The sequence below is a fragment of the Schistocerca cancellata genome, chromosome 4 (genome assembly GCF_023864275.1).
Source record: "Schistocerca cancellata isolate TAMUIC-IGC-003103 chromosome 4, iqSchCanc2.1, whole genome shotgun sequence".
NCBI classification, from domain to species: Eukaryota; Metazoa; Arthropoda; class Insecta; order Orthoptera; family Acrididae; genus Schistocerca; species Schistocerca cancellata.
This window is the reverse complement of record NC_064629.1, coordinates 420,008,220-420,022,242: the sequence shown is the minus strand read 5'-3', so window position 1 is coordinate 420,022,242 and position 14,023 is coordinate 420,008,220. Positions and strand designations below refer to the sequence as shown.

At 32.0% G+C, this 14,023-nt stretch overlaps 1 protein-coding gene across 1 annotated transcript in view; it reads right to left on the bottom strand.

Moving 5' to 3' along the window:
* Positions 1 to 10,197: 10,197 nt before the first annotated feature.
* LOC126183408 (calcium-dependent secretion activator-like) overlaps positions 10,198 to 14,023 on the bottom strand; it is a 1,473,721-nt gene continuing 1,469,895 nt past the window's right edge. Inside the window, exon 33 of the mRNA XM_049925356.1 lies at positions 10,198 to 13,468. Within this exon, the coding sequence (XP_049781313.1) occupies positions 13,267 to 13,468 (202 nt within the window). The 3' untranslated portion in view covers positions 10,198 to 13,266. The remainder of the gene's footprint in view (positions 13,469 to 14,023) is intronic.

Here is a 14,023-nt window from a genome sequence, read left to right as displayed (position 1 = left end):
TGAGGTTTGCTAATGATGGTGTAATTCTGTCTGAAATAGCAAAGGACTTTAAAGAGCAGTTGACTGGACTTAATAGCATCTTGAAAAGAGATTATGAGATGAACAGCTAGAGACACAAGATAATTGTAGTGGAATGTAGTCAAATTAAATTAGATACTGCTGAAGTAGTTAGACTGGAAAATGAGACACTAAAAATTATAGATGACTCTTGCAATTTGGGCAGCAAAATAACTGTTAGTGGCCAAAGTAAATAGGCTGTCAAATGCTGGCTAACTGTTGCAAGAAAATAATTTCTGAAAAAGAGGAATTTCTCAATATTTGATATAAATTTAAGTTTCAGGAAATCCTCTCTAAAGATATTTGTCTTGGTGCAATTTTGAACAAAAGGGAAACATGGACAATGAGCAGAAAAAAGACCACCAAAACAGAATAAAAGCTTTTGAAATGTGTTGCTATAGAAAAATACTGACTATTGCTATATTAAGTAACTGATGTGGATGTAGGCACAACAAAAAGAAGAAAAAAGAAGTGCTTGTGCATATGAAAGATAATTCACAAAACAGAAATCAGTGAAGAAAAAAATGATATTCATGCTACCTGCATAACTTGAAAAAGTTGAAAAACATATAATTAAACTTTGTGACAGTGCTTATTAATATACTGACAGTGTACAATGGACTCAAAATAATACCCATTTACTTGAAAAATTAGACTTCAGCAATTCAGTAAAGAAGTAACAAATCACAACTCCTATTTGCACTGTAATTATCCATTTTTCAGATGTATGGACAGATAGTTTAACAATGACTATTCATCATTCTCTTACTGTTAAAATCAGAAAATCAACAATATTTATACCTTATTATCCTTCTTTGTATAGCTAAATCTCAAAATTGGAAGATGAAGGATGTGAATACAAGCAGAAAGAAAATAATTAATTCAATAGAAAATGAAACAATCAACAAGATAAAGATTACATTAAGATGGGTAATCATCCTCAGTTTCAGAGTGAATCATGTTCAATAAGAGGAAACAACATTATCTTTGAGACATTCTGTATCATTAGAAATAAGTGGGAACAATCAAAGACACTACCACATTCTTATTCTATAAGAGTATATTGTGAGAAATACAAAGATATGGGGAAAGTAGAGCCTGTACTATGAAGATAGGCAATGTCTGTCTACATAACATTCAGGACCTATTTACCACATGAGGTCAACTATAAGAAAGAGAAGGAATCAAGAAAAAAGACCATTTCATAATATCTCCGGTTTCATTCTGTGTGTAATTTATAGGCAAAGCACTGTTCTTGGAAAAGAGACTCTTCTTTAGTATTATCATCCTTAACTTTCTTTAACCTAAATGTTAAAATATTTTCCTGTTCTGTGAAATTTTAAATCTGTCATCAGATATCATCAAAGATGGTCACTTATAAGGAAACAGATACAATATTCCAAATCAAAGAGGGATGTAAAAAGGAACAATAAAACAATATATGTGTACCATCTAGAAGTGCATTATGGATCTAAAAAGCATGAACCCCTTCATTATGAACTTTATTTTATAATTGGGAATGACAGACTACTTTACATGTACCCTCATCTGTTTCAGTTATAAATGAATCATTGGATGTCATGGAATATACAAAGTGATAAGTTTAATAAGGATGATCTTCCCAGTCTACCATCCATGAAGTCAGTCATGAGTAAGATACATTCGGACCCACTGGAATAAATGTATAGAATTACTGGTATGCATTATGTTTGCACCTTAGACACATACTACACTGCAAAAGATCTTTGTTAAAGGTCTTTTATAAAAAGCCAGTATACAAAATCTTTGATGGTGGACAGGGGGTAGTTCGATGACACCTTTTACAAAAGTTTTAGCGTGGTCCTAGCTTTAACAAAGTTTTTCCATGTAAGGATGTATGTGGGTAGTAGTGCGTATGTCTAAAATTTTTACGAGAGAATTTTTGAATTAAATTGAAGTCAATACAAAACCTTCATTTTCGTGGAAATAAATGGCAGATTTTCATTCAGAATTATACGTAACTGAAGAATGAACCATTTGTTACAAACTTAATAAATATTATCTGAGTTTTGATCATGGAAAGTCAGTAGCATAATCACCCATTACTAGATTCATCTTTTCTGGGTGACATCACTTCTTAGCTCATATATTGACTTGGTGTGCTACAGATTTCTGAGCACTGTGTGATTTAAACTGTGGTAGTAGTAGTAGTAGTAGTAGTGGTAATCGTAGTACTGTTTGAAAATCTTGTTTACTGTCTGTAGAGTGTTAATGTATGATTCTTCATTTTGCATCTGTGAATCAAATATTTTGTTTAATATAAATTCATTTGCCACCTATGCAGGGATAAGTGTAGGCACACTGAAAATTTGTAAATCATATATGTCTAAAAACTGGGTACATGTTTGCACAGTTTGTCCCACCTGTTTTTATTTAGGCTAAACAAATTCAAGCCATATAAGTCATTCCCTTTGGTTTCAATATATTTATGTCTTAACCATGCACATGATGACACATTTCACTTAATTACAATCATAAAGAATTGCATTTATGCTATCTGTCATTAGCCATTGATGAAACCAAAAGTCAAAGCATATTTTTCGTTTTCATAAACTGATGCTTAATGTGCATTCTGACTTCAAACTAGCAGACAAACTTCCATAAAGCGAGATTTTCTAAGGAAGCAGACTGCATCTAACTGCACATAACATGCAAAACTGGTACTCAATTTGTAGTATTTAGTTATTTTACATGGAGGAAAATCTATACTCTGCTATTAATGTGGAAGAAATCTTATAAACAAATAAGCTACCTATTCATACATAAACATGAGTGAAGCTCTGTTCATTACGTACTGATTTATTCCATATATATTCAAGTGTTATCCCATCATAGAAAAAGATAACAGTAGATTGTAATGAGACTGAATTTTTACCATCATTATAAAAATAACAAAAACATTAAAAGTTCACTTCTTTAACTTCTAAATATCTTTATGTCTGAAAGTGAACATATTTAAGAGATCTTTTATGTAAAATCACTCTGTCACTTGTAGATCTTCTATGCCCTAAGCTGCTACAAAACACTTGAAGTATATGTCTCACAGCAGTTTCATCCTTCTTTGTCTATTTATGGGCCTAAATTGTCAGAAAGAATGCTACAGGTTACAGCTAGATGTGATGCAACACATTCACAGTCACACATGATAAGTAAACGTTATCAGATAATGAACAAAAGTTACAACAAGAATGTGGTTCAGAACAGACTTACTGTAGCTTGAAATGCTAGAAAAAGAACTTACATGACTGAGTTGCATATATTATATTTAGTTCCATCTCTCACACTCTTACATGTGAAATCTATTAGAACTAGCAATTTGTTCCTCAGTCTTAAAGGTTAATTCCACATATAACTGCATAATGTATCGCTGATGCACTAAGCTTCTACTTGTTCCTCTTGGTGCCCTTCTTCGGAAATATCACTGATTTCTTTTAAAGGTTTCATTATTCCAAGCAATTGAGACACTATATTCTTCTTTGATCCTCTTTTTGCACCCTCGATATGTGTTCTGTTTTCTTTCTTTTTTTCCTTTCTCCATTTCCCTTTTGCCTCTTATATCTTCAGTCCACCGTAATGAATTCATCAGATTTTGTTCAGTGGAATAACCTTTCACAATGAAAATATCTCCATTCGTGGCAGTACTTACTTCTGTTTCCCCCATCGGCTCCTCATGAAAAGACATTCTAGGTGCTTCTTATACCTGATATAACGGTAACTATAGCTGCATGATTTAGTCTGTATCTACTGACAGGTTGGAAACATTTGCCTTTTACTTTATTTGTTGTCATTTATATTCATATAAAGCCTCATTGTTTCACTTGCTGTGATGAGTAACAATATAATTCCTACAAATTTAAATTCAACAGCACAAAAATGTCTAGTAGACATATGATGTGCTGAGTGGTTGATAACCACATAATTGCTGGATGGTAATTTCTAGCTTATGAACTGTCATTCATCTGAAAGGCAGAAAAATTAATACACAGGTAATACCCCTTTTTTGTACTGTTTCCCATTATGAACAAGAATAGGACTTTAAATGTGTATCACTTATCAATACTTCTTATGCCCCTAACCATAAGACTGTTGGTTGTCTTTTCACTTTCTGTTACTGTAGCAAATCTGTGTTTGGTATACTTTCACAATAACTAAGTCATCAGAACTTTTCATGATTATAAATGAGCATTTAGAATTGGTACTATTGTCATTGTTTTAATGTATTGTGAACCAGACTGGGCTATTATGTCATTTTAATGTAAATCAGGGTGGCTTAATAAGATGCAAGCTGCAACATAATGCCCAGTATTATTGAATTTTATTTTTAATCACTATTTTATAAAGTCTTCATTCTCTGAATAATGATAACAAAAACTTAGCAACTTCTGGTGTCAAATAAGAAGGAAAAATTCAGGGTTCATGAAGGTGATTTAATGCCAGCAGATGAGTTAATAGGCATAAACGCAGAATGAATTCAATAAGGAAGAAGCAGTACATCAAGCAGAGAAACTTTGCAGCCTTTATCCATTCCCTGAGAACTTGCACTTGTATTAAGATGTATGCAAGAAAGAATGGGAAAAAGAAAGCTCATGCTACTCAAGTAAGAAAATAAAAGGAAGGGATATAGTAAAATGAGTAATGTTACTGGACTCCATCAAACAGAGTGATAACAAACAAACAAACAAAAAAATTCAAAATAAATTGTATTTTAATACATTGTTGTATTGTATTAAAACTGATAATCTGTAAGATGACAACTATAACATTTGTGTGAAATGTAAACTTTCATGGCTGGTAATGTCATAGTTAATAAAATATTCTGAGCTATTATGCTATGGTCAGCTGGATTTTACTTTAAAAGTGAAATCCATTTCACCATCACATAATAGCAGACAACATTTTATTAATTATAACATTTTTAAAAAGAATAACACAAATAACATGTAACATCTAGACATCCAATAGAAGGTAGTGTGTGTAATTGATTTTTCAATGGTGGATAAAATTAAAGTAAAATCTGGACCCTCAGAATATGAGATATGTAGAGCTAGGAATACGTTCATCTGTGATGTATCAAATGGTTGGAACTATGATATTATCATTCCACACTGTATTCTAAGTGATCAAATGAAATTTATCAATGACAGATATATTATGGTTGAAAACCTATGTCTGAGAATATTCTAAGAAAGTTTTTGGAGTGAGAGCACATTGATGAACAAACTAGCTCAGCACCTGGCAGGTTAAAAAAGTGCTACAGTCAGATCTTTGACATAAAGAACATGTACAATGTGTGTACATGTGTGAATGTTTAACATGCAAGGAAGTAACAGATGAGCAGAAATGTCAAGATAATTGGCTTCATTTAAAACATTAGATCTGATCCAGTGAATAAGAAGACGAAACTGGTTACAGACTGAGTGTGGAGTCTGAAAAAGAAGCTTTTGTCAAAATTTCAGTTCTTCATTATTTTAGATGTACTGATCACATCTAAATCTATAAAAGGGCACAACATGCACTGAATAGCACAGTATTCACTGATTATTTAGTGAGACATAATAAAGGAAACTACAATTCCAGAGTGAATCAGAATATATTGAAAGTTAATTTTGGTGGACTTGACTCAACAATACTGTAAGTAAGATAGTTGGATTTATAATGTTTTGAAATTCTGAAAATGGTCATTTGAACTTATGTTATGGGCCACTTCAGATATTTAAGGTGTCTGGTTCCATGCTGGACAGATCTTTCCTGATTGCTTCAGAAATTACCCCATTCCTAGCATCCCCTGTTCCAAAGTTGTTGCAGGCATATGAGACTTATATAATGATATATTTTTGCAGCTCTCATCTGTAAGCAAATGAAGGTACTTTCCTCTATTGTTGTCTCCAGAAATCAAGAAAGATAAAAATTGAGGATATATGATGAACAACTACTACTGACCTCACTGCAGGAAGTGGAGGAAGGAGGAAACATGCCAGTGGCCAGAATGGCACTTTTCTGAGTGAAGAAATCTTAAATTTTAATATGGCCTGAAAAGGATGAATAAAACAACACATTGACAGTTTTGGATAAATGATGAAGTGGGGATGGGAGCGGGAAGGGGCACATGAAAGTTCTGCATGAAGTGGAAGAATCTTTGTATCCTGTACTGCATCATTGATATGATAAAAATCATGTAGATAAAGTGGTAAAGCACTGAGAGGGAAAGAGATTTGTATAAGTTCCAAACAGCATATTAAAGTCAGTTGTATGAGAAAATTTACCTATCGAGTAACCTTTTTATACGCAAAAATAGAAAAGACTACAAAGAATGAGGAATACTGCTGTGAATAATGTAATGAATGAAGACACAAAGACCAATAGCAGAATGGAAAAAGCTTGAAGGGTTTCATATGGATATTTATTTATGTAACTCGAGAGAATAACTGCTCATATTTATTTGATTTTGTAACTAATCCATCCTACACTCTCCATCTTATAAAGTGTAGACAAATGTCCCCCAAAGCTTGGGAAGTAAACACATTGATATTTTAAAACTAAGAGTCTAATACTTTGGATAATCTAATGAGTGGTACTATTTTCACACAATTCCATTACAGAATATTTTATGACTATGAAACTTGAATATGTTTGCTGGAAAACAAACTTGTTTATTTTTCATGCAGTTTAAAATTTAAAATGAATTTTAGGAAAATTTTATCTTGAGAAAGTGTAAGTGAACACAGAAATGTACCAGGGTGAGTCATTAAATTTACATTTCTACCATTCTGGTGACACATCTTTTTGCTTTTCAGATATATAACTTGTTAAATTCTCGGATTTTATTCACTGAAACGTAAAGTACTCAGTTGCCTGTAACTGTGATAAATATTAAATGAAATCAGCATCATGCATCCCAGAAGTAGACAAATAGCTTAATGAATATATGTAACATAAATATTGCTTCAAATTTATGAAAAAAAGTCACTGTCTTGTGGCACTGCTATTCTTCACACTCTTTTTCTTTCAAAATTAAAAACATTTTCGAAGTGCAATATTAAATGTTATATAAATCAAACATTAGTCTAAAAGTAACTTGTCTTACACATAACAGTAATTATAACTGCAGAGCAAATAGTGAATAGAAATGAGATAATCTGAAGTGGTTTACTCATGCAAAAGTAAGAAATGTAGTGAAATATTAAAAGAATAGTACTTGCAATTGCAAAAACTGTAATCAAATGACAATGAAAAATTTAGCATAAGACCAAGCTACATACTCAGAAGTAAATGGAGTACATGAAGATGCTGAATTTGTAGTTACTCTATTCCAAATTGGTACACAGAGAAAGAGAAGCGTGGAAATTAATGAGCCCATTCTAAATCTTTGGAATATCCTTTCATCCACCAATGCAGGGACTCTTTCCGCTATGTTTTCTGTAGTTCTGTCTGTTTTCTCTCAATCATTGACACTTGTTCTTCTTTGTCTCCTTCTCCCTAGCCTTGGATGAAGAAACCTGGAAGCATTTGGTATTCTTTTCTATCTACGTAAACTTACTGTGGTGTGATCACTAAACGGTCTCTTAACTATCTGTTCCCAAATTGTGGTGTACCAGCTTAAAACATGGCTGAGTTATAACTTTGTATTGGTTGTTTAACAAAAAAATCATCACAAAGATGAAATATTGATATAAATGCTGTCATGTTCATACAGTGATAAGAGTCTCAGGAAAAAATTTCACTTATATTGGGTAAAGTTTACTATTGCTTTTAGGCAGTTAAATGGATTATCATTGCGGTACTTAATATATGAAATGGGTTTATTTTGGTAACTATCTTGTGCACAAATTATTTCCAGCTTTCTGATTTTGAAACGTAAGTGGATGACAAAAATTAGGTTATGGAGAACACATTTAATTATTTTATGCACAATAATTTTGCGTATGAACACTTAAAAAAATCAGTTAAAAGAATTTCTACTCTGAATATAACACTTATAACACATTCCTTTTGCAAAAGTGTGTATATTATCAGTAATAAGAAATGAATATATGTAGTTGCAGAAAGGTATCATACAGTTCACTAAAAATTTAGTGAAAAAGTAATTCTGCATGTGATTTTTCAAAGCAAAACAGTGTAGGTATATTTAGTTGTTCCTTAGTGTAAATACTGTCTCTTCCACTTGCACTTCACAAAGCATATTTAAAATCTGACAATAATCTGAAATATCTACCATGTTATGCACCCAGTAAAACTGGTAGGTTTTCTGGAAGAACCTGTTTAAAGATTAAATTTTTAAGAAGCGAATAAATATGGTGGATAAATATGTCACTTATTGTTGGTGTATATAAAGGTGTAGATGCAGTACATTTTGTAAAATAACATAATCCATAATTTTGGAAAAAAATGCATTTAGATACATAGGATGTTCCAAATTAACATCTAATAGGTGTCAAGAAAAGAAATGTATGGAGATCATGTTAGTCCACACCTACAATAGTTATCTTAAGTTTTCGGCTAATGAACATTTTTAACAACAGAGTATGAGGAGGCAGAATAGGGGAGGGGTCAGAGGGAGAGATCACTTTCTGTTCCATAGATCAATACAAGATTAACAGAAGTGTCATTATTGTTATTTTAGCTGCACAACTTTAAGAATTAATGTTTCCTTAAAAGCTAGTAGCAGCACAAATTAAACCAATCCCATAAATAGAATAGAAAGCTTACAACTGCTTATGCCCCAAGCATTTTATTTTAAATGTCATATGTATTGGTTATGTGTCTTGCATTTAATGAAATAATACAATACATACACTAAATTTTAGTTTTTCTCATAATCCAGAATGTATTATAACATTTATTACACTTTAATCATTAATGCAAATAAAACTAACCTTCAACATTTTCCTCTGAAATTTGATTCCGGCTTTTTGGGAAAGTGCATTATTTTCAGAAAAAACTATTATACCAAAGTCATTACTAAGTAAGTGCACTTATTCTAAAGTAACCAAAGTTACCTTCCCTAAATTCAATAGTCTGTAATTTATCAACAACTTTTCTGGTGTATATATCACCAGTACTGCCACCATAAGGCACTCTCTTGTCTTAAAACATCAAATCATAAAAATCTTGCAATGCTTTATAGCTTTGCACAGGCACTGGCTAACAGCAACAACAACAACCACAACAACAACAACAACAAGAACAACAACATTAATAATAATAATAATAATAATGACAATAACAGTAATAATAATGATAATAATAATAATAATGTAATAAAACTATAAGTTACACAACACAAGCTAGACAACTAATTTTGATTTAAGTAAATTTATGCTGCTAATGTATTTTACCTTTACTGTTATACAAGAGACAAAATGTATACCTATGAACAAAGGTTACAAGTTTGCACAAATCAGTATTGATGACAAAGCTATCCCTTTCATAAATATTGTCCTTATACCACATTTACTAATTCATGAAAAAATATTACCAGCAAGTGTCACTTCAAAATGGGTTAGGTGTTGTTGGAGATTTCATATGGGGTTTCTACTTTCCAATTGCATTGTGAAAAGTTTCATTAAAGCTACATGTAGTCATAGAACATGATGCAATACTATTCATACTGGGCAAAATTTTAATTTTTTGTGTAAGTTTACACATAATTAATTAGAAGAGTCTAAATTCCATAACAGAGCTCATGATGAAAAAGAAGAAAAAGAAAAGAATGGAGCAGTCATGTGTGTCTGGTTGGTAGTGGAATGTTTGGGGGGGCGGGGGAGGGGGGAAGAAGGTGTACATTTATATGTTTGTGATAGTACACTTAGGCAGAAAGAGTCTATGAATCTGATGATAATGATGATGAAGGTGATGATGATGGATCAGCTAGACAGTCTGAAGGTCACATTCCCTTAATGTGTAACTACTGTGCACAGTAAGAAGAGTTACATTTTTAGCACATGTATATGAAGTGATGCAAGAGCTATATCTGGCATTTCATCCACTATTCAGAAATAAACACAGTTAAATAATGAAGTTGCTAGTAAATTACTGAAAAAATCTGTTTTGACAGGCATGCATGCAATTTTAATTCCATTAATACTAATGCTGATTTCAGGAAATTCTTTTTTTTTTTTTTTTTTGGAAGAAGTGGGTGAAATCAAATTGTAGTTCACAATTTGGTTCCAGTTCATACATCCGATTGACACACAAAGGCCTGAAAGGTTTATCAAGAGTGTGAGACCTTTCCTGATATTAACACCTCTGAGTGAACAGTTTCCTAGAGCATATATCACTAACAGAAAGTTGAATTCATTACAAGCTGTATGTAAGAATATATATAACAGGGAATACCTACACTGACAATGTGCTCCATGACAACTAATATAATCGTTAAGTGTGATTCAATTTAAAAACTATGATTCAGATATTTATGAACTGTTGTTAGGTATTTTATTATTAGGACAACACTATCCAAAAGTTTAATGACTCTCAGACAAGTTTTATATGCAAGACACGGTAAGGCATGTAAAAACCTTTACACTAACTGAAAATACCAGTGAGGCAATAACGAAATTTGTTGTATGAATTTATCTGTGATAATTTATTAATTATGTTCTTATGTACATATTGTTGTAACAACTACCCCATTTTGAACAACATTTGCTTCCACTTTAACTATGAATAGGACACAAGCCACCCTAAATAATGTAACGTTGAAGAGAATAAATAAAAATAATTCGATGATGTCCATTCGTCAATTAACATGTAACTCTTTTTATTTGTTATAATGTTTATTTGTGTATGTGTGTGTGTGTGTGTGTGTGTGTGTGTGTGTGTGTGTGTGTGTGTGATAATGTGTGTGTGTGTGTGTGTGTGAGCATGGAAATATGCATGTGCTGGTTAGCCACCTTGTATAATGAAATATCAGAAACCTTCACGTAATAGTCACTAGTATTACATGCCAGTGTGTTCATGTGATTTAAAAATCTGTCTTACACATCAATAAAGATTTTCATGATTGAATTATTTTTTCATGAATTGCAGTGATGAATGTTCTAAAACAAAATGTAAATAAAAATGTTTCATTCTGCTCAAAAATATAATCATGCAATTTGTGAATAAATAGCTACACAAACTCTACATTATTTATTATGGCTCTGTGTACTGTTAAAAGTCTATTGGTAACTGTGGGACCACCCCTATGAACTCCATGAAATATTTGACTTTCATAATAGGATACTTATAAATATAATTAATTTCTATCAGTGACAAGCACTCAGCAGAGTATATCTATTGTCACCAATGATTCTTGATTATGTAAACAATCTTACTCAGTAATTGAAATATGCTGTCTTTATTCATCTACTCAGATTACTGGGTATGATTTGATGTCTATTTCTCATAAGTTTAGTCAATAGTATTAGCAATATATTTATTCATAAGTTCAAGACTGTGAAATTAGATGACTAAGTATGAAGAGAAATTTACAAATTCTTATGTCAAAATGTTTTTTATCTTTCATAGAGTTCTACTTTAAATTCAGCTAGTGCCACAACAATGACCTCTCAGTAATATTACTTTTTGCTATCTACTCTTGTCTTTAGTGTGGCGGATAATATGGGGTGATGAGTAGGATTGAGAAACTGTGGCAAATAAGTAATATGCCACAAACTGTTATTTTTGTTACAATGCATTATTATAAGTGAACAACAACTGTGATTATGAATAGTAACAAAAACACCCTAGCACATTGTATAATAATTACACAAATAGATGGACATGTCACCAACTGCTGTATGTACCAACTAATTTTGCTGAGAAAATAAATATACAATACACTGCATCATGTCCAAAAACAAATTTTTTTCTCTTATGAATAAAAATTTAGTAATAACTCTTCTGATCTTGAAATACCCCTATCAGATTTTTATCTCACAATACGTGCATTATTAAAATACCTGAACAGCTGAGGCACAATTCATTACTAAAGTCTTAAATTTGTACAATAGTTTTGATCAGCTAACAAGTGTTTTTATTTCGATTTTTCTCAGTTTTTCCTATAAAGAACAATGTATATGGTGTTACTTCAACAACTCTTTAAAGTATGTTCTTGATTAACAGAACAACAGCAGCAGATCTTGCCATGATCAATCTCAATGCCATATTGACATCAAATGTGTATCACAATTATAGTTTAAATACCTGCTGGATTAAAGCTAGATTTAACAGTATACAACTGTGTTTTATGTAGCACTATTATTGTAACTGTTGATTCATTTATGTATATTCTATGGAAATGATTCACGAAGAGTCTCTCAAAAAGACTACCATGTTACTGGTATAACAATAAACAGCTTCTTTTAAAGAATGTATTAATTATTTTACAGGTTTCATTTAGTAAAACTGTATAATATATCATGTTACCCAATGAAGGCCTGAAGGTAGTTCCATGTACCCAATATTTCTATTATGTTACAGTCATCAACATTGTCGATCATCACACTAAACAAGTACAGCTGACCATAACAGGTGTTGCTTCCTTACAAAAGTTCTTAAAAAATTTTACAGTTATCTTTGCTATGGCAGCCACTACCAATTACATAATAATAATCTGCATTTAAATGCCTTAACAATTTTTTCAATGGTATGATACTATAGTTAACAAATCATGCACAAATTTAAGTCTTAAACAACAGGAATGATTTTTCAATCCTCCATTATTAACAATAGATATCATCTCATTTACAAAAAGGAAAAGGGCTATGTACAGAACTCTTTCATGTTATCTGCTAAGATCAAGAGCAATGGATGTGCTTTCACCTATATACAATATATAACTTTCAGCATGTGGCCCCATTTCACATGTACTATACTAAAAATGTTAAAATTCTTGCAGGGATAATACTCTCTTCATACAAGGTTATTAGATCAATATAAAACTGTTATAATTCTAAATATGTGTGCTTTTGGGCTTATTTAAGTCAGCCCATGACAACATTTATAAAATATACAATTAATTAGTTTATGAGCTTCAAATAATCATTGTAAGCATTATACATGTCTTCGGTTTATACAAGGTCATATAATCACAGGCAGAGCTCAGTCACTTTACATATGCAAAAAATAAAATATTCTAACACCTTTGAGTGACCTAATGGTTACCAAAAGGAAAGCCAAATCATTTTGCTAAAACCAGCTTCCACCACCAAATTTACTTGTGAGACCTCCAATACCCTTTCCAAACATATTTCCAACTCTGCCTACCACATTCGTTGTCACATTTGTTATTTTTGCCACATAGTTTCCATCTTCGCCAAGAGTCTCCCTGATGGTAACTTTTGGTTTACTACGGTCACCATCATCATCAATCCCAGTTTCTGGATAACTCCTGTTAACAAAATGTTAGTTAAAGTAAATGAAACTACTAAACATGATGAAACATATGGTTACGCATAAATTCTTGAGTTAAAATATTACAGTAAAAGAAATGCCCTATTCATGATGTGTATAGTGAATTCTTGAAGCATTTCAGCTAAAAGTAACAACGCTAGCACATTTGACTGATTGAACAAATAACAGGAAGTGTGCAGGTAACAACTCACTGAACAGCTGTCATTGATATGCACATAAACAAGACTGAGAATGTAGCTAGTTCTGAGACAGAATATAGCTGGTACTTAGAGGGAGTCTTCTTCAGAGCTATAAGGGTCATATATACACATACACATACACATACATACACTGGAATCACTACATCATCTCAGATAACTACAGTGTGACATCTCTGCAGTTTTATTATGGTGAGTGGATGTGTTGGATGGTTTGGGTGATGACGAGAGGAGATGGGAAGATACTCTAACATTCTGTTTGCTGAAATTACCCAACACTGGTATCATCAAATTTCCCTTATCATCTTAAATATCATTTAAATATCTGACTTTCG